Source organism: Gorilla gorilla, chromosome 20 (genome assembly GCF_029281585.2).
Source record: "Gorilla gorilla gorilla isolate KB3781 chromosome 20, NHGRI_mGorGor1-v2.1_pri, whole genome shotgun sequence".
Lineage (NCBI taxonomy): Eukaryota > Metazoa > Chordata > Mammalia > Primates > Hominidae > Gorilla > Gorilla gorilla.
Genome location: NC_073244.2, coordinates 63683359 through 63694903, shown reverse-complemented (window position 1 = coordinate 63694903; position 11545 = coordinate 63683359). Strand labels below are relative to the sequence as shown.

General features: G+C 49.7%; 1 protein-coding gene across 3 annotated transcripts; it reads left to right on the top strand.

Moving 5' to 3' along the window:
- Positions 1-237: 237 nt before the first annotated feature.
- Positions 238-11153, top strand: HAS1 (hyaluronan synthase 1). Of its 3 annotated transcripts, none has more exons than XM_063701582.1 (5): positions 238-303; positions 4318-5022; positions 7043-7268; positions 7854-7986; positions 10162-11153. In XM_063701582.1, exons 1-5 carry the CDS (start codon positions 295-297, stop codon positions 10835-10837), a joined length of 1749 nt encoding a protein of 582 aa, XP_063557652.1. In that variant the 5' UTR covers positions 238-294; the 3' UTR covers positions 10838-11153. The 3 variants fall into 3 exon arrangements, with proteins under 3 accessions (XP_063557652.1, XP_063557651.1, XP_018870451.2); XM_063701581.1 differs by having other exon boundaries at positions 4315-5022; XM_019014906.3 differs by having other exon boundaries at positions 243-5022.
- Positions 11154-11545: the final 392 nt, after the last annotated feature.

The window sequence follows — 11545 nt, the reverse complement described above, 5'->3', positions numbered from 1 at the left end:
GGAGGGGGAGCGATGGCAGAGAGGACTACAGGAGGGGCGCGGGTAGACATGGGGGCCTGGGAAGGGAGGCCCGTCTGGCTGAGGGGGGGTGGGAGTAATAGCGGGAAGCGGGTGGAGCTGCCCTGCTGGGCCGTGACCTCAGAGCCCCTGGCCCAGCTTAGCCTGACTGACGTCAGCGCTCGCTCCCGCCCCCGCCTGCGCTGGTCTTCAAATGACCCCCCTCCAGCTCTCTGGCCGCAGAGAGGCTGGGAGAGCAAGCCGGAGAGAAGAGAGAGCCCGGCCAGACCCACTGCGATGAGACAGGTGTGTGTGTGTGTGTGTGTGTGTGTGTGTGTGTGTGTATACAGCCATGTGGGGAAAACTACTGCCATATGTGTGACCACGTGTGTCAGGGAACTGTGTGTGCATGATTTCATGTGTGTATCCATGTGCCTGACAGTGACCATATGTGTGTAGGGGACAGTGAGTATGTGAGGCTGAGTGTGCAGGTCTGTGTATACATTGCCCTGTGTGAGCGGCCATCCCAAGTACATGTAGGTGAGACGTGCCATGTCCGTATTTCTGTATCTGCGTATCTTGCTACAAACTTGTGTATGTCTATGTTCCCTGGGAGGCAGAGAGAAAGAGGGAGTGAGACCGTGAGCGAATGAAAGAGACTGAGTGAGAAAGAGAGTTGGATTTGCCTGTGGCACATGGGAATGGATTTCTGTTTCATGCGTTCAATAGCTATTAAGTTGAACCAAATGAAATCGCCGATACTGAGCCACTCTAAACTTGGAAGAATAGCAATTTCATCTGGTTCAGTATCAGCTTGACAGTCACCTACTATTTCTCTTGAAATCTTCCCTGTGCGTCCCATTGCCCCAGACTCTCAGTTGGGGCTCTGTGTGTTTGTGGCCACATGGACATCCTTTGCTGGTGTTGCTTTTTCCTGCTGAGGGGTGTGTGTCTGCAGGTTCACCCGTGTGGCCGTCGGTGGGGGTCACGGGATCGCTGTGTTTGGCCTGAGTGGGTGTCTCGGGTCATCCTGTAGAACACGAGTAATTTCATTCTGTGTGTCACTCATCATGTGTGAGTTCACGTGTGGGGGAGTGTGTCTACACGTGTGTTCATCTGTGTTTCTGGAATCAACTCTCTGGATCCCCAGCATGAATTGAGCCATCCTTAGGAACTCAGGCAAGGCCAGGTTTGAAGCAAAGGAAGAGAGAAGGGGGATTCGAGAAGAAAGAATAATGTTTAATGTTGAGAGTTTAAAAGCTGTACCTCAGTTTTGTCCTCTAGAAATGTAACGAAAACCACAATATCTAATTTAAAATTTTCTTGTGGCCACATTTGAAAAAGTAAAAACAAACAGGTGAAATTAATTTTAATAATATATTTTTATTTAACCCAGTGTGTCAGGGGCCAGCACATTTTTTTAAATAAAGGGCCCAATATTAAACATTTGAGGCTTTTGGGGGCCATCTGGTCTCTTTTGAAAGTACTCAACTTCGATGTGGTAAATGTAGAATCAGCCACAGATGATGTATAAACAAATGAATGTGGTTGTATGCAAATAAAACTTCCTTTAAGGACACTGAAATTTGAATTTCATATTTTTCATGCTCCACAAACTATTCTTCTTCTTTTGGCTTTCAAAAACCATCTAAAAACACACACACAAATTCTTAGCCTGCAGGCTGTAGCAGGTCTTAGCATGCTGACCCCTGCTACATATAAGATATGATCATTTCAATATGTAATCAATACATAAATGTTAATGAGCTATTTTACTTTCTTTTCCCCAGACTTGGGCTTCAAAATCCAGTGTGTTCATAGCACTTCTCACTTAGATGCTACCTTTTCACTGGAAATACCTAATCTGTGTTTAGATTTTATAAAATTTACAGTTATAAAAGGGGCATCGTAGATGCAACTTGTTCCAGACATATTTAAAAGCTTTCCAATAACTGAATCAAGTAAGGGTTTTTAAATTTAAATGAATTAAAATTAAATAAAATTTAAAACTCAGTTCCTCGGTGATACTGGCTGCATTTCAAGTACTCGGTAGACACATGTGGCTGGTGACACCTGTGTTGGACACAAAGATCTACATCTTAACGACGCATTTAAATAACCCACAGTAAGCCTTGAGGCAAGAACTGGTGGCATAGGAGGCAGTTTAGCGTAGAGGGGACGCCAGAGCCAGACTGCCTGAGTTTTACTTCTGACTCTGCTTATTACCTGAGTGACCTTGGGTAAAAGTATTTGCCTCTCAGTGTCTCAGTTTCCTCATCTGTAACAGAAGACAGTGAAGGTACCTGCCTTATAACATTGTTGTAGAGACCGGGTGCAGTAGCTCATGCCTATAATCCCAGCACTTTAGGGGGCCAAGGCAGGAGGATCACTCGAGCCTGGGAGTTCGAGACCAACTTGAGCAACACAGCAAGACCCTGTCTCTATTATTATTATTATTATTTCGAGATGGAGTCTCGCACTGTCACCCAGGCTGAAGTGTAGTGGTGCCATCTTGGCTCACTGCAACCTCCACCTCAGGGGTTCAAGCAGTTCTCCTGCCTTAGCCTTCTGAGGAGCTGAGACTACAGTCGTGCGCCACCAAGCCTGGCTAATTTTTGTATTTTGGTTTCGCCATGTTAGCCAGGCTAATCTCGAACTCCTGACCTCAGGTGATCCACCCGCCTCCGCCTCCCTAAGTGCTGGGATTACAGGCGTGAGCCACAGTTTCTGGCTCCCTGTCTCAATTTAAAAAAAATTCATATATATATATTAAGGTTGTTGTACAGTAGTGTCTGGCACACAGAAAGTACTTTTTCCTCTGATTCTGGGCTCTTCCAGCAACATTTACTCGGGCACCTGGCTCTGCTGGGGAGTTGGGCAGTGGAAAAGGAGAACCAGGCTATGCCTCTGGAAAGTCAGAGAGAAGAGTCCTCCACCATGGGCTGCTGATCTTGTGCAAGCCACTCCTTCTGGCCAATCAGTCCTCAGTTTGGCCACCTGTATGGTGGCAGAGCACTATCTGTCCCCCAGGGCTCTCCCGAGGGCTAGAGGTTTAGAGATTCAATTCCTAGGGTTCAAATCCAGGCTCCTCTGCTTTCCAGGGATGACCTTGGGCAAATTGCTGAACCTCTGTGTGACTCAGTTGCCTCATCTGTAGAACGGGGATAATAATAACAGTACCTACCTTACGGCGCTGTTGTAAAGATTAAAATAAATTCATTCATCTTAAAGGCTTAGAGCAGGGACTGGTACATAGCATTTTGGTTTTTTAGTACGTGTTATTATTATTACTGTCTCAACCCTAAGAAACCTTTGATTGGAAGATAAATCCTCATTGTATGTGCCACTAAGAAAGAGGAGGGAAACGCCCTAGTAATTAAATTGTGACACTCCATCGCATGCAATCATCCTCACGGATTTAAGAGATTTCAAAACGTGGAAAAAAGTTGTATTGGAAGAAACAAAATCACGCTGGGCTTGGTGGCTCATGCCTGTATTCATAGCACTTTGGGAGAATGGGGCCTAGGTGACATAGTGAGACCCCTCTTCTAATTGTTTTTTTTAATTAGCAAGGCATTGTGACTCCAGCCTTGTGGTCCTAGCTTCTTGGGAGACTGAGGTGAGAGGATCGCCAGAGCCTAGGAGTTAGAAGCTGCAGTGAGCTATGATGGTGCCACTGCACCCCAGCCTGGGCGACAGAGCAAGACCCTGTCTATAAAAATAAATAACTAATAATGAAAAGAAGGAATCTAATCAGCATGAAGCCTAGATAGCTATTTGCTCCAATTGTTTTCGTTAATGAAAATAATTTTGGGGCCCGGTGAGGTAGCTCATGCCTGTAATCCCAGCACTTAGGAAGGCCGGGGCAGGCAAGTCACTTGAGCCCAGGGGTTCCAGACCAGCCTAGGTAATGTAGGGAGACCCCCGGCTCTACCAAAAATTTAAAAATTAGCCAGGAGTTGTGGCACACTCTTTGTAGTCCCAGCTACTCGGGAGGCTGAGCCTGAGCTCGGGAAGCTGAGGCTGCAGTGAGCCTAGATGGCGACACTAGGCTGGAGTGAGACCCTGTCTCAAAAGAAAAAAAAAAAAAAAAAAAACGAAAGGAGAGAGAGAAAGGCAGAGCGAGAGTGAGAGAGAGAGAGCGAGACAGAGAGAGAGAAAGAGATAAAGAAAGAGAAGGAAGGACGGAGGGAGGGAGAGAGGGAGGGAGGGGACAGAAAGGGAAGGAGGGAAGGAAGGAAAGGATTTTTAATCTTCTCTCCGAGGTGGCTCATGCGCCCGGAACTCATGCCCCTTCCTTTCCCCTCTCGCTCCCAGCAGGACGCGCCCAAGCCCACTCCTGCAGCCCGCCGCTGCTCCGGCCTGGCCCGGAGGGTGCTGACCATCGCCTTCGCCCTGCTCATCCTGGGCCTCATGACCTGGGCCTACGCCGCCGGGGTGCCGCTGGCCTCCGATCGCTACGGCCTCCTGGCCTTCGGCCTCTACGGGGCCTTCCTTTCAGCGCACCTGGTGGCGCAGAGCCTCTTCGCGTACCTGGAGCACCGGCGGGTGGCGGCGGCGGCGCGGCGCGCGGCGGCGCGGGGGCCCCTGGATGCAGCCACCGCGCGCAGTGTGGCGCTGACCATCTCCGCCTACCAGGAGGACCTCGCGTACCTGCGCCAGTGCCTGGCGTCCGCCCGCGCCCTGCTGTACCCGCGCGCGCGGCTGCGCGTCCTCATGGTGGTGGATGGCAACCGCGCCGAGGACCTCTACATGGTCGACATGTTCCGCGAGGTCTTCGCTGACGAGGACCCCGCCACGTACGTGTGGGACGGCAACTACCACCAGCCCTGGGAACCCGCGGCGGCGGGCGCGGTGGGCGCCGGAGCCTACCGGGAGGTGGAGGCGGAGGATCCTGGGCGGCTGGCAGTGGAGGCGCTGGTGAGGACTCGCAGGTGCGTGTGCGTGGCGCAGCGCTGGGGCGGCAAGCGCGAGGTCATGTACACAGCCTTCAAGGCGCTCGGAGATTCCGTGGACTACGTGCAGGTGAGTAGAGGCGCCTTCAGCCCACTCGTGACCCGAACACCCAAATCCCACTTTCCTGGGTTATTTCCTTCAATGTACAGATTTGAATGACTCTCTCCCTTTCTTTATTCATTCATCCATGCAGTGGAGAGATTCTTTCCTTCACTCATTCTTTCATCCAGCCATCTATCCCTTTATCTAATATGGAGATCATTCGTTCATTTATTCATTCATTTACCTATTCAATGTAGAGGCATTCTTTCCTTTCTTCATTCACCTACTCATTCCAGGAAGAGACAATTTCACTCATTCTTGACTCATCTATTCATCTATCCATCCATTCAATATAGAGATTCATTTGTTCATTCATCCACTGATTCAGTTATCCATCCATTCAATGTAAAATTAAGCCCTTCCAGCCGGGCACTTTGAGAGGCTGAGGTGGGCGGATCACCTGGGGTCAGGAGTTCTAGACTAGCCTGGCCAACATGGTGAAACCCTGTCTCTACTAAAAATACAAAAATTAGCCGAGCATGGTGGCGAATGCCTATAATCCCAGCTACTCGGGAGGCTGAGGGAGGAGAATCTTTTGAACCCGGGAGGCGGAGGTTGCGGTGAGCCGAGATCGTACCATTGCACTCCAGCCTGGGCAACAAGAGCAAAACTCCGTCTCAAATAAATAAATAAATAAAAGTTCTTCCTTACTTCATTCAGTGTAGAAATTCTTTTTCTTTACTCACTCATGGATATACCATCTATCCATCCAATATGGAGATCATTTACTCATTTATTCATTCATTTATCTATTAAATGTGGAGATTTGTTCCCTTTCTTCTTTCCTTCTTCCCTCCTTCCTTTCCCCTCCTTCAGTGTTGAGATTCTTTCATTCAACCACTCAACCATCTATCTATGTATTCAATATACAGATTAATTTCATGTATTTACCTCATTCATCCATCCCATTTGGTGTAGCAATCTTTTTATTTTTATTTTTATTTTTTTGAGATGGAATCTCACTCCGTTGCCCAGGCTGGAGTGCAATGGTTCAATCTCGGCTCACTGCAACCTCTGTCTCCTGGGTTCAAGTGATTCTCCCACCTCAGCCTCCCCAGTAGCTGGTATTACAGGAACCTGCCATCATGCCCGGCTAATTTTTGTATTTTTGTAGGGACAGGGTTTCACCATGTTGGCTAGGCTGGTCTGAAACTCCTGACCTCAGGTGATCTGCCCACTTCAGCCTCCCAAAGTGCTGGGATTACAGGTGTGAGCCACCACACCCAGCCTGATGTAGCAATTCTAATGCATTATATTAGTTTTCCATTGCTGCATAACAAGTTACCATATGTTTGGCAGCTTGAACAAAACACATTTATTATCTCATAGTTTCTATGAGCCCAGAGTCAGCACAGCTCAACTGGATCCTTTTTTCAGGATATCACCAGGTTGCAATCAAGGTGTCAGCTGGAGCTGGGTCTTTTTTAAGGCTTGGGGTTATCTTTCAAGCTTATGTATTTGTTGGTTGGCAGAATTCACTTTCTTGCAGCCACAGAACTCACGGTAGCAGTAGCTTGCCTCTTCAAGGCCAGCAAGGAGACTCTCTGACTTCTACGTCTGCTTTTAAAGGTTCTCCTGATTAGGTCAGGCCCACCCAGGATAATCTCCTTTTGATTAACTTATAGTCAAGAGATTTGGGGACTTACATTGCAAAACCTATTCACCATTTCCATATTAGGTAATATAATCATGGCAGTTACATCCCATAACTTCTGCCATATTCTATTGCTTAGTAGCAAGTTAGGGGTCTCACTCACACACCAGAGGAGATGGTATATGTCTTATTGTTCATGTTCATACAAGGATGTGCATCTTGGAGTACATGTTAAACTGTGATTACACATTGAAAATGACTTAAAAAAATCTCAAAATTATGTTCAGATCGGTTGCAGAATGCCCCAGCTGCATTGCACCCCTTGGTGCCTTCCTCTCAAGCATCAGCCTGATGCAGGGGTCTGTGCTGATCCTGGCCCCTTCCACCTTACAGGTCTGTGACTCGGACACAAGGTTGGACCCCATGGCACTGCTGGAGCTCGTGCGGGTACTGGACGGGGACCCCCGGGTAGGGGCTGTTGGTGGGGACGTGCGGATCCTTAACCCTCTGGACTCCTGGGTCAGCTTCCTAAGCAGCCTGCGATACTGGGTAGCCTTCAATGTGGAGCGGGCTTGTCAGAGCTACTTCCACTGTGTGTCCTGCATCAGCGGTCCTCTAGGTAAGCAGGGGCAGAGATTGGGAGGGCCGTGGATGGGGTGGAAAGGGAGAAGGGAAGCCGGATGGGGCTGAGGATGTGACTGGGGTTGGGAACAAAGATGCAGCAGGGCAGGAATTGGGGATGGGATAAAACTGGAAGCTGGTGGTGAGGATGCTGCTTGGGCTCAAGCTGAGTTTGGTGTGGGGAGTGAGGTTGGAGAAAGGATATGGATGACGATTGGGGCTGGGGCTGGGGCTGGGGAAGAAGATGGGATAGGCTTGGAGTCAAAGACAGAGTTGGAGCCAGGTTTGAAGTTGCAGTGGGTTTTGGATGGGGCTGAGAATGGATATGGGATTGGTGATGAGACTGGGGTGGGCAGGTTTGCAGTCACAGTAGGTATAGTTCAATGACAGGCAAGTTGGAGTGCATATGAGGTTGAGGACAGGATTCGGGCTGGAGATGGGATTGGAGATAGTGCTGAGATTGAGATTATGATGACTGAGGATGGGGTTGGAACTGGAGATGGGGTTGGGGCTGGAAACAGCATTGGAGTTGGTGTTGGTGACAGCAGAGGCTGACACTCTTTCACTCCTCCCCTCCACCCAGGCCTATATAGGAATAACCTCTTGCAGCAGTTTCTTGAGGCCTGGTACAACCAGAAGTTCCTGGGCACCCACTGTACTTTTGGGGATGACCGGCACCTCACCAACCGCATGCTCAGCATGGGTTATGCTACCAAGTAAGCTGAGGGGACCAGGTGGTCGGGTATGTGTGGAGGCCAATGAATATCCTAGCGTGTGTGCATGCTGAGAGTTCTCCAAATCCAAAGTAACTCACCAGACAATGGGCTCTATCAAGTGAGACTTTAGAGGAGAGAGGAGGATACCATAATGGGCAGAGGGGCCATTTGCATTGAGCCAATGGACTCTACCAAGTGAGATGTTAGGGAAGAGGGGAAGATACTATAAGGGACAAGGCTGGCATTTGCATTGAACCATGGAATGCGGTGAACTCTACCAAGAGAGGCAAGGTGAGGGTAGAGAATTCCACCTAGAATTGAGATAGGGTGAGTTGGTTCTGTCATGGAGACCAAGGTAGCACAGTGGGGAGTGAAGTAGGAAGGGCAAGAGACAAATGGATAGAGTGGGATCTAACTAGTGAGAGAGCCATGGAGAAAGAATCAAGTGAGAGAAGAGGAGCACCTGAACTCTAGTAAGTTCTTCAAGAGAAGACAAGTAATTCCATGAGACTCAGGGGAGGATGATCTAGACCAAGTGAAGTTCAGGGGAAGAGTGATTTCTGCAAAGCCAGGTCCACTGAAAGACCCAGAGGAAACTTGGGATAATCCAAGGGAATCCATGCATTAATTCACTCAACAAATATTCACTAGGTGCCTAGAATGTTTAAGCTGCGGGGATACAGCAATAGGCAGACAGGACACCAATTGATTACATCAGTTGGGGAGACACACAAGAAATAAATAAGTAGAACATACAGTATGTTCATGATATGTGTTATGGAGATAAATAATGCCGGGCAAGGGTGGTGGATAGGAAGTTTTGGGGTTGGGGGTGAAGTGTTAAGTGGAGTGCCTGAGGTAGGATGGGGCTCAAGGCTGAGAATAGTGTGGCTGGAGCACTAAACTGGGGGAGTATTAGGAGAGCAGGATGGAGAGTTAAGGAGTGGTCCACTCATGAAAGGCTTATAGGTCTAAGGACTCTGACTAAGATGAGGGAGCCATGGGAGGGTTTTAAGCAGAGAAGTGACACGTTGTAATGGGATCCCTCTCGCAGCCGTTTTGGGTACAGACTACAAAAGGCAAGGTCGGAAGCAGGGAGGCCACTGAGGATGCCAAGTGACACAGGGGAAGGAGACTGGACACTGTCAAGTAATGCCCGGGATTCTAGTCTTGTGTGGGCTTGGCTGGAAACCATGCAGGGATTGATTAATGATGTCTGCCACAAAACAGGAAGGAGGCCTGATGGTTCCCTTGAGAAGTTCTAATACATAGACTACCCTGGGTAGCAACCATGCCCATCTTGCTCCTCCCTATAGGGCCTGCCAGTAATAGTAAGCATGGTAGTATTAGTAATATGTTAGTGATAGTATTAGTAATAGTGTCAGTAACCAACATGATATTAGTAACAGCAATAGTAATGGTATTAGTCATAGTAAAAACGGTAGTAGCTAACATTTATTGAGCAAATACTATCTACTGGTCCTAAGCACTTGGCGTTTAATTTCATTCAATCCTTACAGTATCCTTGTCTTATGAGAGCTTTTTTTTTTTTTTTTTTTTTTTTTTTTTTTTTAGATAGAGTCTTGCTGTGTTGCTCAGGCTCAGGCTGGAGTGCAGGGGCATGATCATGGCTCACTGCAGCCTCAAACTCCTGAGCTCAAGTGATTCTCCCATCTCAGCCTCCCAAATAGCTGGGACTACAGGCCACCATGCCCGGCTAATTTTTTTTTTTTTTTTTTTTTTTTTTTTTTTTTTAGAGATGGGGTCTCACTATGTTGCCTAGGCTGATCTCAAACTCTTAGCCTCAAGTGATCCGCCTACCTCAGCCTCCTAAAGTGCTGGGATTACAGGCATGAGCCATTGCATCCCACCCATTGGTGCTTATTTATTTATTTATTTATTCATTTATTTAGTAGAGATGGGGTCTTGCTATGTTGCCCAGGCTGGTCTTGAACTCCTTATCCCTCAGCCTCCCAAAGTGCTTGGATTACAGGAGTGAGCCACCGCGTCCTAGGAACCATTATCCACCCTATTCTACACATGAGAACACTGAGGCCTAGAGAGGTTAAGAAACTCGTCCCCAGTGGCCATCCACAGTGGTCATTTCTGCCTCCAGAATCCTGCCCAGGCCCCAGGGAGCACGCGATGATGCCCTCATTCCTCGCCCCCGTGCAGGTACACCTCCAGGTCCCGCTGCTACTCAGAGACGCCCTCGTCCTTCCTGCGGTGGCTGAGCCAGCAGACACGCTGGTCCAAGTCGTACTTCCGTGAGTGGCTGTACAACGCGCTCTGGTGGCACCGGCACCATGCGTGGATGACCTACGAGGCGGTGGTCTCCGGCCTGTTCCCCTTCTTCGTGGCGGCCACTGTGCTGCGTCTGTTCTACGCGGGCCGCCCTTGGGCGCTGCTGTGGGTGCTGCTATGCGTGCAGGGCGTGGCACTGGCCAAGGCGGCCTTCGCGGCCTGGCTGCGGGGCTGCCTGCGCATGGTGCTTCTGTCGCTCTACGCGCCCCTCTACATGTGTGGCCTCCTGCCTGCCAAGTTCCTGGCGCTAGTCACCATGAACCAGAGTGGCTGGGGCACCTCGGGCCGGCGGAAGCTGGCCGCTAACTACGTCCCTCTGCTGCCCCTGGCGCTCTGGGCGCTGCTGCTGCTTGGGGGCCTGGTCCGCAGCGTGGCACACGAGGCCAGGGCCGACTGGAGCCGCCCTTCCCGCGCAGCCGAGGCCTACCACTTGGCCGCGGGGGCCGGCGCCTACGTGGGCTACTGGGTAGTCATGTTGACGCTGTACTGGGTGGGCGTGCGGAGGCTTTGCCGGCGGCGGACCGGGGGCTACCGCGTCCAGGTGTGAGTCCAGCCACGCGGATGCCGCCTAAAGGGTCTTCAGGGGAGGCCAGAGGAGACCTGCTGGGCCCTGAGCCACGAACTTGCTGGGTGGTTCTCTGGGCCTCAGTTTCCCTCCTCTGCAAAACGAGGGGGTCAGCCCAAGATTCTTCAGTCTGGACTATATTGGGACTGGGACTTCTGGGTCCCCAGGGAGGGTATTTATTGGTCAGGGTGTGGGATTTGAGGAGTGGAGGGGAAAGGGTCCTGCTTTCTCCTCGTTCTTATTTAATCTCCATTTGTACTGTGTGATCAGGATGTAATAAAGAATTTTATTTATTTTCCCCCAGCCTCCTCCTTTTTGAGAACTAAGGGGACTGGATGATTGAGAATTGCGGACGCTGGGCTCAGTGCTGGGTGCTAGCCGTTTGAACCTGGACAAGACACTCTCCTTCCTTGGAACCTGGGGTTCCCTCTTTTGAAAACAGGGATTATTAATCCCATGGGGCAGGGTTGGTGTGAGGGTTAAATTACTCAACTCATTCACGGGTACTTACCAAGCACCTGCCACCTGCCGCACACTGGCAGGTACTGCAGATGGTGCTTTCGTCTCTGGTCCGTCTACTTAGAAGGGTAATACATCCCTTTTCTCCTCAAACCTCCAGCACCTCCTCCCCTCCCTCTTAGCTGGCTTCCTATCTCACTGAGAAAATAGGGGTTAAAAAAGAAAACTTTT

Excerpts from the sequence above, each read along its gene's own strand:
- HAS1 (XM_019014906.3), top strand. The coding sequence starts at position 4,270 with ATGCGCCCGGAACTCATGCCCCTTCCTTTCCCCTCTCGCTCCCAGCAG. Across the intron at positions 5,023-7,042 it reads ATTCCGTGGACTACGTGCAG|GTCTGTGACTCGGACACAAG; the intron begins GTGAGTAGAGGC and ends TCCACCTTACAG. Across the intron at positions 7,269-7,853 it reads CTGCATCAGCGGTCCTCTAG|GCCTATATAGGAATAACCTC; the intron begins GTAAGCAGGGGC and ends CCCTCCACCCAG.